The sequence below is a fragment of the Osmia bicornis genome, chromosome 10, assembly GCF_907164935.1.
Source record: "Osmia bicornis bicornis chromosome 10, iOsmBic2.1, whole genome shotgun sequence".
NCBI lineage: Eukaryota > Metazoa > Arthropoda > Insecta > Hymenoptera > Megachilidae > Osmia > Osmia bicornis.
Genome location: NC_060225.1, coordinates 8,403,424 through 8,417,309, shown reverse-complemented (window position 1 = coordinate 8,417,309; position 13,886 = coordinate 8,403,424). Strand labels below are relative to the sequence as shown.

The 13,886-nt window shown below is 32.0% G+C and overlaps 3 protein-coding genes and 1 long non-coding RNA gene across 10 annotated transcripts; 3 read left to right on the top strand and 1 right to left on the bottom strand.

The window, feature by feature from the left end:
• The first annotated feature begins 36 nt into the window (after positions 1-36).
• Positions 37-2,926, top strand: LOC123988261. Of its 3 annotated transcripts, none has more exons than XM_046287534.1 (9): positions 37-137; positions 232-351; positions 417-571; positions 644-907; positions 966-1,556; positions 1,633-1,795; positions 1,877-2,009; positions 2,082-2,659; positions 2,729-2,926. In XM_046287534.1, the coding sequence occupies exons 2-9, from the start codon at positions 271-273 to the stop codon at positions 2,822-2,824; spliced, it is 2,061 nt and encodes a 686-aa protein (XP_046143490.1). In that variant the 5' UTR covers positions 37-137; positions 232-270; the 3' UTR covers positions 2,825-2,926. The 3 variants fall into 3 exon arrangements, with proteins under 3 accessions (XP_046143490.1, XP_046143491.1, XP_046143492.1); XM_046287535.1 differs by having other exon boundaries at positions 208-351; XM_046287536.1 differs by lacking the exons at positions 37-137; positions 232-351 and having other exon boundaries at positions 422-506.
• Positions 1,112-8,423, bottom strand: LOC123988262. The gene is made up of 3 exons (XR_006829813.1): positions 8,059-8,423; positions 3,867-3,960; positions 1,112-1,191 (listed from the first exon to the last, which is right to left on the bottom strand). It is a non-coding gene; the product is annotated as an uncharacterized LOC123988262 (long non-coding RNA).
• Positions 3,040-7,627, top strand: LOC114876325. 4 transcript variants are annotated; one of them, XM_046287533.1, is made up of 16 exons: positions 3,040-3,158; positions 3,728-3,998; positions 4,068-4,205; positions 4,294-4,633; positions 4,718-4,762; positions 4,847-4,972; positions 5,050-5,208; positions 5,270-5,398; positions 5,461-5,645; positions 5,702-5,810; positions 5,884-6,105; positions 6,175-6,389; positions 6,453-6,672; positions 6,753-6,936; positions 7,015-7,117; positions 7,194-7,627. In XM_046287533.1, the coding sequence occupies exons 2-16, from the start codon at positions 3,750-3,752 to the stop codon at positions 7,302-7,304; spliced, it is 2,535 nt and encodes an 844-aa protein (XP_046143489.1). In that variant the 5' UTR covers positions 3,040-3,158; positions 3,728-3,749; the 3' UTR covers positions 7,305-7,627. The 4 variants fall into 4 exon arrangements, with proteins under 4 accessions (XP_046143489.1, XP_046143488.1, XP_046143487.1 ...); XM_046287532.1 differs by having other exon boundaries at positions 3,040-3,289; XM_046287531.1 differs by having other exon boundaries at positions 3,040-3,675; positions 3,738-3,998.
• Positions 7,750-12,771, top strand: LOC114876276 (H(+)/Cl(-) exchange transporter 4). 2 transcript variants are annotated; one of them, XM_029187555.2, is made up of 11 exons: positions 7,750-7,909; positions 8,901-9,010; positions 9,088-9,271; positions 9,361-9,704; positions 9,789-9,950; positions 10,021-10,308; positions 10,386-10,568; positions 10,647-10,861; positions 10,935-11,495; positions 11,705-12,082; positions 12,158-12,771. In XM_029187555.2, the coding sequence occupies exons 2-11, from the start codon at positions 8,912-8,914 to the stop codon at positions 12,246-12,248; spliced, it is 2,505 nt and encodes an 834-aa protein (XP_029043388.1). In that variant the 5' UTR covers positions 7,750-7,909; positions 8,901-8,911; the 3' UTR covers positions 12,249-12,771. The 2 variants fall into 2 exon arrangements, with proteins under 2 accessions (XP_029043388.1, XP_029043387.1); XM_029187554.2 differs by having other exon boundaries at positions 9,355-9,704.
• Positions 12,772-13,886: the final 1,115 nt, after the last annotated feature.

The following is a 13,886-nucleotide window of genomic DNA, read 5'->3' as shown; positions in this document are numbered from 1 at the left end:
ATTGATAGATATATACATAAATGTATACTACTTACAAATGTATAGATAACATATGTGATAAAAAATAAAGTAATTATTTTGGTGTCCACTTTTAATTAATGACTTGATGTATATCAATACAGTGATTAAAGTTTAATGTAAGTATATTCTGTTTAATTGTTCAGGATCAACAGACTAATCAAAACCATTTATGTTACTGTTGTTTAGAACCCAAATAATATTATTTTTTAGGAATATCCATTGAGAAAAGTAGATATTGAAAGTTTAAAAATGGTTACACTACAGGATATTAGTGTACAACTTATGAAACCAGCAAAAGATCTTGCTGACTGGAAATTTCCATTGTCTCAGGTACACAATAATATTATTTTGATTATAGTGTAATATTAAAATGGTATTATTATTTTTTCATTTAGATCTTAGAAGAATATTATACATTATTAGAACCATGTAACATTAATTTTGGAGAAGCAGCACTTGTTTTGCAGAATTCAACAAATGTATATGTACGCAGAATTGAACGTCTATTTAACGAAACAGAAGTTTTGAGACAAACATTTTTTGGCTATGAGTAACTATTAATTTTAAATGTAGCATAAACATAAATATATTACAGTTAATAGTTGATTCATCCTTTTATTAGGGAAGAAGAAACAAAAATGTCTAGGTCCCAGGCAAAAAAAGGCTTGAAAAAGGTTTGCCTTAATTTTGATAATTTTGTAATTATCGATTTGGAGGAAGGTATTGGAAGAAACATTGATAAGAAAAATCAGTTTCAAGGACAGACAAAGATAAAGTTATTAAGTCACAGATTTACTCAATTAGAAAACAACACAATGCAATTATGTATTCCTATTCAGGTATACGATGTTTTAGGAGAAGTTATTGGAAAGAAATATGACTTTCGGTAAGTAATTGTTGATTTGGGCTTGATTCTTGTATCAGAACTTTTCTTTATTTTTAAGGTGCAATCAAGCTGTAAGTACAACTGGAATGTTGGTAGACGAATTGACGTTACACGACTTTACTCATATAGTTAGTTCTCATGTTCAAAAAGGAAGGAATTCTTTATCGTCGTATTCTGAACCAAAAACTCCTGGTACTGGAACATCGGGATATCATTCGGCCGCTTCGCCGAATCACTCCCTCGCATCCGTTCATGAAGACTGTGAAAATGAACACGATTTTACCCTGCAAACAGAAAGCATTCCCTCGCTAAATGAATCAGAAAATATGTTAAATAATGATAATGAACCTCCCAACACTAGTATCTCAGCTACAATTATTTCAAATACAGAAAAGAATTTATCCAAAGAGCAAGATATTCAATCAAACGAAGTGCAAAATTCTAATGATAAACATTGCACAGTTATGAATTCTAATGATACAAATGAACGTAGAGAAAAATATCAAAGTGATAGTCCAGAACGAGTTGAAAATAATGAAACTAGTGATGAAATAATTAATAACAAACAACGAGGTCGTCCTCGTAAAGATCAAGTTCAACTAAATAATGAACAAGGAAAAGAAGAATTACTTAACACGCGGAAAAGAGGGTATAATATCTTGAAAGATATTAATATTATTAAATTCATGATATTAAATCAATGCATACTTTGATATTTTTATTAGGAAACAAGCAACGAAAAAGTCAATACATTTTGTAGATGATATAAATGAATTAGATTGGAGACCAATGCCACTCGTTAAAGGAATGGAAAAAGATTTTTCTCACGATACATCTGTATTGAAACTTCCAGAACATATTTCTCTTCTGAAAACAAACGCTGATTCCGTACGTGCAGACAGCTAATTTTCATTCTTTTGTAATATATTGTATTACGTGCGTTTTATATAATTTATATTATATTTTTAGAAAAAACGTAAGCTTCCATCAAAAATACCGAAATCTGAGTGCCTAGCAAAGCTCGTTTTACGAGAAACAGAACTACGGGTAAAAAAGGATATCGTTACCCAAACAAAACCAAAGTTTAAACGTCTACAAAAACGTAAGATAGATTGAAATGATATTTTAAAACATTATAATGCTTTAAAATAAACCTATTTTATTTTTTTGCTAGAGGAATTAGAAGATTTTATGAGAAATTTTGATCAATGCTTTAATGGTACGGAAAAAGAAAATAATAACACTCAACGTACTGCCGTGACAAATTTTACCCTCGGTTGTAATTCTCAAAATGAGAATGATTTTATAGAGAATAATGATGAAGAAATAATGAGCAGAAGTTCTTCACCTAGCAGTACAAAATCACAATTAGCGACTCATCAAGAGCCGCTTAAAATGATGGAAAAATCCCCCGATTTACATGACAGCTGGTGTGAATCCTTAGGTTCTGAAATTAATTTATCCTATTCCTTGCCAGATTATCAAAATTTTATTGAGGATAAAATGAAAGAGATTTGTGAAGAAACAGATATTTCATCAGAGTTAGATCAAAATGTAGCAAAATGGCATGCTTCTCTGCAACCAAAATTATTGGAAGCTGAAATCAGACCTACGTTTCGAATTCATGACTATGCTTCTCGTATAATAAGCACATTGCAAACAGTAGAACAGAATAAGATTAATTTTGATAACATCGTTGAAGATAAACCCACTTACGAAGTAGCCAGATATTTTTTAGCTTCGTTGCAATTGGTATTTTTCATTTTTATTATCATATTTTCAAATTTAATGAAAATTTTAATAATGTTTTTGCTTTTGTAGGCCAATTCGTATAATGTAGAAATAAAAACGGAGAGTAATGGTAAAAGTATTGAGATTGAATTATTGAATGATAAAAAACGCTGTGAGAAAAATTGAAAAAATGGTAAAGAAAGTTGTCGGATTTGTTAATACATTATATTTGAAGAAATATAAAGTTATTGTTATTTTTTATGTTTCATATGAAACTAATAATTATTTTTTGTAAATATACCTTTATACTGAAATGCATTAAATTTTGAATAAAATAATATTTGTAGATACTTATACGTATTTTGAGCTATATTTGATTTAATAGTATCTACTGATTTTTAAAATCTCAGGAAATGACTGGAGTGAATAACCGTTCTTGTGCTACCAAACGATTAGCTGTGTGCGTGCTTCCCTCTGAGAATGCTGACCTGGGACAACATGATATGCTGTTTTTGGAGTTGTACGCTTATTTTGGGACACTCTGTATATTTAGTCCAGCCGAAATTAATGCACGCATGCGTAATCATTTGTCAAGTAACGTTGATTGCCGGCTGAAGTGACAGATTTTTTAGACGCGTCAGTTTACATTGGGTAGATTAGAAGATGAATTTTCAGTTTTTCTTTTGTTCTCTCATTACATACGTTATACTGACTAACAAGTAATTTGTTCGTGAACAATTTTCATGTATTTGAAAGATATTTAAAGAATTACTTGAGTTAATTAATCATGCAATTTTTAAGAACTTAAATAGAATGTTATTTATGTATAAATGAATTAGTTTTTCTCTTTGACATGTTAGCTTATTAATGTAGAACACCTGAATAGATAGAAAGTACACAATACAGAAGCTTAATACTTCATCAAATTACTTAATAGTAACCAATCGGTCAATTTGAATCTGTTTGCTCTCCCCCTCCTTTTAATTTATTTGATGTATTAGATATATTGGTCTCTTCAGAAACACAGTTCTTCTTTGGTGAGTTAGTAATATCTTTTTTTTATAAGAAGAATAAATATGTCATTTTCAGGGGCTCAAAGTGAACCATAAATATGGAAAAGAAAAATATGAAATCAACACCCTGGATATTGCTACCTTGGAGTATTTTTCTTCTTATAATAATTCAATTTCTAATTCAACTGTTGATAAATATCTATCTTTATACTTACGTGGCTCGTGTGGAATCAGATGTTTTTAATATGCGAAATCAAGATCTTCTGGAAATTCAGAAACTGGAACGCAGAAAACGAAGTAGTGCATTGCCTGTAACAGAAGATAATAAAGTTTCAGACACATCCAGAGTATGTATCATTAATATGCATTATATAAAGAATTGTTCCTTATAGTTGCTCTTTAATTTTATGTTATAGATTTGGCAAGAAAAGGATACACTGAAAGAATCTAAAAAAGTAACTTCATCTCCTACAGTAAAGTCAGGTTTGACATCTTCTCCAATCACTCCTATGGGACACGATTGGGTATGGTTGAATGCAGATACTCGTGTACAGGTTGATTAATTTTTTAAAAATAATTATAGAACACAGTAGGGTACTAAGTTTCAATATTGTATAGGTAATGAAGTATTTTGTATTTTAGGTTGATGCGATCGAAAATTTTTGCCGCTCTTCGATGAAATATTGTCCTCCAGGTTTACCAGGAGCTCCGGGAAGCCCAGGAGCTCCTGGAGAACCAGGACTTCCGGGATTACAGGGAATGACCGGTCCGAAAGGACCACCCGGTTTAACTGGTCCTCCTGGACCTCGTGGACCAAAAGGTGATATAGGACCGTCCGGTTTCGATGGAAGAGACGGAGTACCGGGTGAACCTGGTCTCGACGGAATACCCGGACGTAGTGGTTTAGATGGATCACCTGGAATAAATGGTAAACCAGGGATAAATGGATCTCCTGGTCGGCCTGGACGAAATGGCACAGACGGTATGCGCTTAACGCTTAATTATTCTTTACCTCGAATATTTTTACTGCTTTTAGAAATATAACAATGTATTGTCCTTTTTTTAGGAAGGCCTGGTCAAATGGGACCACAAGGACCACCTGGACCGCGCGGTAACTTAACAATTATTTCAAATTCCCTCATACTAATTGCACATGGATGAAAAAGAGATACGTTGTTGATGTAAACAACTTTAGGAGAAGTGGGTCCTCCTGGTAGACCAGGCTTACCAGGACAAGATGGCAGACCAGGGATAACAGCCTGGAAGGTGAACATGAATGATTACAATGTAAACGATTTACTAATTCCACCTTCCATTTTAGGTAAGAATTTTTTAAACGATAAATCCTTCGATTATACTTTCTTAAACAACATCTTTCTTTCCAATGAAATTCTACAGATGACCGTATGTTGCCTACGACAGTAAATTCTACCGAATTAATATCCGTTTATGAGGGAACCAACTTAAGATTGAGATGCGCAGCGAGTGGAAAACCTCAGCCTGTTGTTCAATGGTTCAGAAGCGACGGAGCCGTTATTCCTATAGGATCTTGGCATGGTAATATAAGACACGATAATTATAATATTGATTGTGATAATTTACAGTTATTTTATCACAGTGACTTCTATAATTGGACATACGTTTAACATCAGCGTAGTGAATAGAGAACACATGGGAGAATATACTTGCGTAGCTGACAACGGAGTTCCTCCTCGAGCACTGAAAAAATTCAGACTCCAAGTTAAATGTAGGTACATTATCTTATATTTCCGTTTTTAATTGAAGAATAAACAAAGGATTATATTTTAGTCCCACCCTTCATTCGAATACGCAATCAGATGGTTCGCGTACGTAGCCAAAGCACTGGAGTTTTAGAATGTGAAGTTGAGGCATTTCCGGAACCAACTATTTCTTGGGAACGTGAAGACGGTGGACGTTTAAAAATGTCTGATAAATACAGAATGGAAGTTTATGATAAAAGAGATACATATAAGGTAATACAGGACGATATTGTGTATGATAATATTGTATATCTTTTCGTTATTTTCAGCTTAAAATGCGTTTGAAAATTACAAAAATAACGTTGGCGGACCATGGTACCTATTATTGTGTTGTTAAAAACGATATAGATATTACTAAAGGTTCATTTATAGTCGATGGTTAGACATTTATTGTATATTTTAAATCTATGCTCTTCGAATAATTATTAAAATTGACGTTGAAATATTTTAGACAACATAAAAAGTATGGAAAAATTCAAGATAGGAAAACAGCAACACGTTACGTACGGAAAGCCTGCACCGCAAAGTATTGATTTAGAAGAACTTTGTGCACCGCATGAAACTTGTACAGCTTGTCCCGTTTTAAGATGTACCTTTACAGACGTTGCTGAATATTTAAATATTCAGCCTCTGAAAAATGTCACATTCACTGGCCTTCCACCGCGATTAGCAGGTATTTTAGGATCATTCGTGTTTTCTTCTGTATACAGAATGAAACGAACTGAAATAATGTTAATTACAGATGGTGTAATTGAAGCAGTAGGAAAACCTGTATTAAAAGGCACGATGGATGATCATTATGGAAGTTGGATGCATGATATGGCTAAGTCTGATGGATTTCCCGACAAACTCTGGGTTACTCGAAAGAATGAAAGTTCCTTTATTTTTGAATATAAATCAAAAGATTATTTTAAAAATGCCAGTTCATATCCTATTGCATTACCCTATCCATTTCAGGTATAATACTATCATTTGAAAATTCTTTATAATAAGCTCATAATAAATTTCATTTGTTTACAGGGAAATGGTCATGTAGTGTATAATAGATCTTTCTTTTACAATCCCATTAATCGTTCTTCAATTTATCGCTTTAATCTTCATTCCATGTCCGATCATATATGCGATAAGGAATATTCACGATGCGAGTTGCATCTTCCTGGATTATTGGTGAATACAAGAAACTATCTGTACACGCCAAATCATAATTTTAATTACATTGATTTCAATGTTGACGAGAATGGTAATTTTATTATTTTGTCAAATAATTATTATCTTAGCGAAAATGAATAAATTAATGATATCATTTGTTTTCAATAATAGGATTATGGGTAATATATGGTTTACCATCAAACAATACAGTAGTTGTAAAACTGGACGCAAATAACATGAATATACAACACGCATGGAATATTAGTATTGATAATCATAAATTTGGAGAAATGTTTATTGCTGGAGGAGTACTTTATGCTGTTCATAGTGTAACTGAAGAAACGATGAAAATAGGGTATAAATTAAATGATAGAAGAAGAATAATAATTCGTTGTTCAAATCATTAAATTATTTAATGTTATTATTTTTCCAGATTGTCATTTGATCTTTATAAGAATATTACAATTCCTGTTCATTTATCATTTACAAACCCTTATCATAAAACTACAGCAGTCAGCTATAACCACAAGACCAAAGTATAAAATATTTGTTTGATTTAGAAAAGAAAACCATGGTTTGGAATTCTGTAATTAAATTTATTTTTGGTTTTAGGAACTTTATACTTGGAATAAAGGAAATCAACTAGCCTACCCTATCAAATATCAAGGTTTTACAAATGTTACAGCAAAAGAAGAATTCAGGGGTATAGAAAGTGGAATATGAAATTTTATCTTTCCTTTAATGTATCGACAGAAAATGAAAGAAAAATAAGGAAAAATTGCTTTATATTTTAAATCCTTTTCTCTGTACTCATTTTACCCAACTATATCAATCTTTTATTGTTAAAATAATTAGAAGTAGTTTGAGTACAATTCACTACAATCTTTTACAATGTAGAAAATTTGTATTATTCTTTTCAATAAAGATCACAATATTATAGCATTTCATATTTTTCTTTTTCACATAAAATCATAAACATTCATAGTAGTAAATTAGAACTACCCCATAATGTTTTTCATTAACTATTTCAATTAAACTACCTGTTAAAGAGAAATTGGCAAGGGGAGCGCATTGTACCATTAAATTTGATTAAATAAAGAATGAAGAAGAGAGTTAACCATATGAGAGAGAGAGAAAGAAAATGCTTTGACAAGTCTTGCTCAGTCTGATTCTCGGAGTTTCTCCGTGACGAAAAGAGATATTCGTAATTTTAAGTTGAAATTATCTCGAGGAAGTATATCAATGATATGATTCAATGTTAAAGCAATAAAAAAGAAAAAGTAAACTTCATGACTAGAAAACTGAGAAGTGTATTAACTAAAAAAATGGTAAGTACAAATTGGTAACTTGACAGTTGAAAATATGGTGTTAATAACCTCCCAAGAACAATTTTTCCAATTAAAAGTTACTTTGTCATTAAAATTAGAAAGATTTCAGGTGCTTGCAGTAATTTAATTAAACATCTGTTCATTTTAACCTTTTTTTCCAGAAGCCTTTTCCTACAAATTACACGGATGTTGATAACCTCTTTCTCAAGTTTCAATTTTTTCACTTCTGTGCCCATTTCTATTTGTTATTCTTTTGATTTATACACGCTTGAACATTGAAAATGAATGTAATAACAATATGGTAACAAATATTCTGTTAGAAATTAGATATATTGTAATCTATTGTTATTGAGCACTTCAGCATTTCCTACAACTTTTGAAAATAATCTTCAAACACTTTTGTTACTGTATTTGTCATAAATATATTTTATAATAAACAATGTATCACAGCATTGATTATTATAAGTTTGTACATTTAATGTAACATATGTAATGAAGCAATGGTTGAATTGCATGTCAAATTATTATATAATTAAAAAGTTATTTCCTAGTTAAATGATTTTAGACAATTAATCTACTTTGTTGTTAGTTATTTTGGATTATAAAATAAAAATATTTATCGTATAAAGTATTTTAATAAATTTGTTTTTAATTTGTAATGTTAAGTTTCTTAATATTTTATCTATTGCATCTTGTATTAGTAAGTACAATAAGCAATAAGTATAAAGGTGCTTCAACTTTTAATGTAGTACATTTATAAATTATTCATTGATGTAAGCTGCTACCATAGCTTGAAGATAATCCCTTAGACGACAATGTTTTTAGCATGATTGGAAGTAACATAGACACAGAAGACTGTACTGTGTTGTACAAATTCTTAACAAGTTCAACTGTATTATAGAATAAACTGTATTTTTACAGTTAAGTCAGCACCCAATCTCAATTGTAATTGTTATAATTTTTGGAGTATTAATCTAGCTTTCCTTTTCAGGTTACGATATCATGGAGAAATTCCCATTAAAAGGTACAATATTGTCAAATAATACAATTCCACAGAATCATCAACATACTTTAACTACATATCAATCAGTTGATGCAAAGGTAAAGTTAAAGTAAATTTGTAAAATAGGTATTGTAACAACAGAAAAATTGGAAATATAATCTCTAATTAATTTCAGGTGGAAAATTCAGATGATGTGTACTTTGTAGAGGATGTACGATCACGAAATCGAAGTACTGAACGTGATAATAATTTGAGCAGCGACGACGACATGCTGGAAGTTAACAATATAGGTACTCATCAAGGAGAGAACGCTGTTCTTTCCGAACATTGTATTCGTATTGACGATGCTTCCTCTCACAGTGAGTGATAAATGATGTAATCATTTTGATATAATGCATAAAAGTAAAAAAGCAATTTGGTCTTTGTTGCTTCATTATTTCAGTTTCAGTTGATTCCGATGACATACCTGGTATTGGACAATATGAAGACTTTCACACCATTGATTGGCAGAGAGATATTGCCAGAGATAGAATGCGTCATCGATATATCGTGAAGAAAAAGCATGATTCCATTTGGGGTTTAATTAAAGGGGCCCATGATGCATGGTCCGGATGGTTATGCGTTTTACTAGTCGGTCTCTGTACAGGAGTCGCAGCAGGTATCATTGATATAGGGGCTTCCTGGATGACTGATTTAAAATTTGGCATATGCCCACAAGCATTTTGGTTAGATAAAGAACAATGTTGTTGGAGTTACAACGAAACAACTTTTGATGGTGGTAACTGTCCTCAGGTATATTAGTTTTATTTATTTATTTTTTCTCCTTTTATTATTTTAGAATCCTGAAGTTTATCATCTACTGTTTCATTTTTCTAGTGGTGGACATGGCCAGAAGTATTTAATCAGTCAAAAGATGGTGCAGGACCTTACATGATCTCGTATATGTTTTACATAGCTTGGGCTCTTTTATTTGCTTCTCTCTCTGCATCGTTAGTAAGAATGTTCGCCCCGTATGCTTGTGGTTCTGGTATCCCTGAGGTAAGTATATTTAAAAGAAGGAAAGGAATATTTGAAAATTATCCTTGAGAATCTTTTCTTCCTTTTTCAGATAAAAACTATTCTAAGCGGATTCATTATTCGCGGATATTTGGGAAAGTGGACGTTGATAATTAAATCAGTAGGTTTAATTCTATCAGTCTCGGCAGGATTGAATTTGGGCAAGGAAGGACCGATGGTTCATATTGCTTGTTGCATAGGAAATATATTTTCGTATCTTTTTCCAAAATACGGTAGAAACGAAGCGAAGAAAAGGGAGATTTTATCGGCAGCTGCTGCTGCGGGAGTTTCAGTTGCTTTTGGAGCTCCGATCGGTGGTGTTCTTTTTAGTCTCGAAGAGGTATATAATAGAAAAAGGAACGCTAAAGAGATATTAGAGTACACGATAATTAAAAATGTCTAATAATAATTTAACAGGTCAGCTACTATTTTCCTTTGAAAACATTGTGGCGATCATTTTTTTGCGCCTTGATAGCCGCATTCATTTTACGATCGATAAATCCATTTGGTAACGAACATTCGGTGCTCTTTTACGTCGAATACAATAAACCTTGGATATTCTTTGAATTAATACCCTTCGTGATGCTTGGAATAATTGGTGTAAGTATTCCTGTTTATAAACGTCCATAAGAAGTTAAAGAATTACTCAGTCCTCTTTTCCCTCTTGTACTTTGACAGGGAGTGATAGCTACCTTGTTCATAAAGGCGAATTTATTTTGGTGTCAATATCGTAAAACTTCAAAATTGGGTCAATATCCGGTCACCGAAGTTTTGATAGTGACTGTTGCAACTGCTGTTATTGGATATCCAAATCCGTATACAAGAATGAGTACAAGTCAGCTGATTTATTTGTTATTCAGCCAATGTGGAGTATCAAACGCCGACATTTTATGGTTTGTAAAAACTTTTTCAAACTCTTAAACTATGATTTAAAATATGCTAACAGTTTCATTTCTTTTTGTACAGTGATTATAATAGAAATTTCACTGCTGCACAATCAGCAATTGAAATTGCAGCAGCTGGTCCTGGGGTCTACAAAGCGATATGGCTTCTGGTATTGGCGTTGATTCTAAAACTTGTTATGACAATATTCACATTTGGTATGAAAGTACCTTGCGGATTATTTATTCCCTCGCTTTGTTTGGGAGCAATAATGGGTCGTATCGTTGGCATCGGAATGGAACAACTTGCGTACAATTATCCACATATTTGGATGTTCAGCGAGGAATGTTCGACCGGCGTTGATTGTATAACCCCGGGATTGTACGCGATGGTCGGTGCTGCAGCTGTGCTCGGCGGTGTTACTAGAATGACTGTTTCTCTTGTTGTGATAATGTTTGAGTTAACCGGAGGTGTGCGGTATATCGTGCCTTTAATGGCAGCCGCTATGGCAAGTAAATGGGTTGGCGATGCTCTTGGAAAGCAAGGTATTTACGATGCTCACATTGGTTTGAACGGGTATCCGTTTCTTGACAGCAAAGACGAGTTTCAGCATACTACTCTTGCGGCCGACGTGATGCAACCCAAGTATGTAATTCTATTATTGTTGGATTTCGTGAAAAAATAGGGACGTCAACCTTGTCTACTACGTCATCTAATCCACTGATATTCCTACTTCCACAGTTCCTTTTATCATTGGGTCTGGAGGTCTCCATCCCCACATTATATTACTTCTTTAAAATGCTTTTAATTTCTTAGGTTGATTCTTCTATAATTAATTATTCAATCATTTCCAGACGTAACGAAGCCCTTCACGTGCTTACTCAAGATTCAATGACGGTGGAAGATGTGGAGAATCTGTTAAAAGAGACGGAACACAACGGTTTCCCTGTGATAGTATCCAAGGAATCACAATACCTTGTTGGCTTTGTTTTACGAAGAGATCTGAATCTTGCGATCGCAAATGCTAAACGCATGACGGAAGAGATAACTGGACAATCATTAGTCATATTTACAAATGGAAATAATATTCAAAGTCATTCCCCTCCGCCTCTTAAGTTAAAGAAAATTCTTGATATGGCACCGATAACCATAACGGATCAAACGCCAATGGAAACCGTTGTTGATATGTTTAGAAAGCTAGGATTAAGGCAAACACTTGTTACTCATAATGGGTAATTATTTTTCATAATATTATTGCCTGTCTTATATATAATATTTATGTTTTATCATTTTGTTTGTTTGCCCAGTCGGCTGCTAGGAGTTATCACGAAGAAGGACGTACTCAGACACGTGAAGCAACTTGACAACGAAGATCCTAATTCTGTATTGTTTAATTAAAATGTATATATGAAAAATACGATATTTTATAATATGCAGTATCGATCGAGGAATTAGATACAATACGTTAATAATGATTTTTGATACGTTCATTTAACTATCAAAAATTTATTTTAATTGATAAATAGAATGGAAAACAAGAATGGCTATTATATTATATGCAGCAAATTTCGGTCTTGAGAGAAATATTATTTTACATAAAACAAGAAAAAAAAAATTAAATTTGCTATAATTTCATATACATTCAACTAACACTGCTAATCAATGTGACTTTTGTAAAATACTGGATCTTACTAAATTAATATACAAAGTACATAACTCATACAATAATACTTTACTGTATAGATGAAGAACGAACCAAAATTCTTATACATGTGTATAAGATAAGATACATACATATGTATAAAACATATTACATAGAGAACGCGTAGTAGATTATGTTAGATATGGCTAAAATTGCCTTGCAGCAACCTTGATGATTAAAAGTTCGTTTTAATTTTTAAACATATTTCATATCGAAATGTTAGGAATTATATTAATTTTATTTCTTGGAAAATAAATAGTGCGGATTTCATACGCACTGTATTTTCTAAAGTAATTTAAATATGCAATATACAATGTATTAATACTTGTGAGCATGTTATACGTTATTGTAATTATTTATACATTTCCGATTAAAAGGAAAAAATTTATTTTCTTTAGAGTAAAGGAATACATGAAAAAATTGTTGAAATATTTATTACAATCCTATTAATATATATATAAGCATATGCCAAAAGTTTATATTTATGATAAATCATTCTAAATATACATATGTATATATATATATACAAATAAATATAGTACGTAATGCGTACGCGTTTATATATACATATATATGTCATAATATGTATGAATGTTAAAATATTAATATGAAAATAAATGTTATGTAAAATTGATATCTCATAAAGGAGCAATAATAACGAATGTTTTTCTTTATAAACGATTATACGAAGAAATGACTGCATTTATGAAAATTCAACAGCAACTACCATTGACATAAAAATTTTTAAGTACGATTTAGTATAAAATAGGTTCCCGTCAAATATTTCATCTGGCAAATGCAGCACTAGAGAATAAATCAATAAGTATTTGAAAGACAGTTCATAGTTATAGCTATATGGCCCGAGGAAGTGGAACGTTTTATTTGAAATTTGAAATCGATCAAAGGAAAAAGTTTTGATGAATACCAGATGTGTTACATACATGTATATAAGAAATAAAAGATTCATCTCGATTGAAGTAACTATTCTACCATCTATTGGGAGGATACTTAAAAAAAAGAAGGAAAAAAAAATGTTTTACGAAATTTCCGGAAATTGAAGCAACAGAGGGGAGTCGATCGTAAAGTCGAGAGTAGTTAAAATCAGTTTCGTGACTTGGAATAAATTCGGGTGATTATGAATGGAAATCAGGTCCTTTGGCAAATTGCTAAGAAATCGTGGTATCGTTTAATTATTAACATTGTTTACGTATCCCAAAGGGAGAAAAAGTGTCGGGTACGTGTGGAAACGGGGTAGAATCCGTGACGTTCACTGGTCGCAATATCACCTGCAGGGGTTAGTTGGTATTTAGGTGGTGGGAGAAATGGTCGACAGT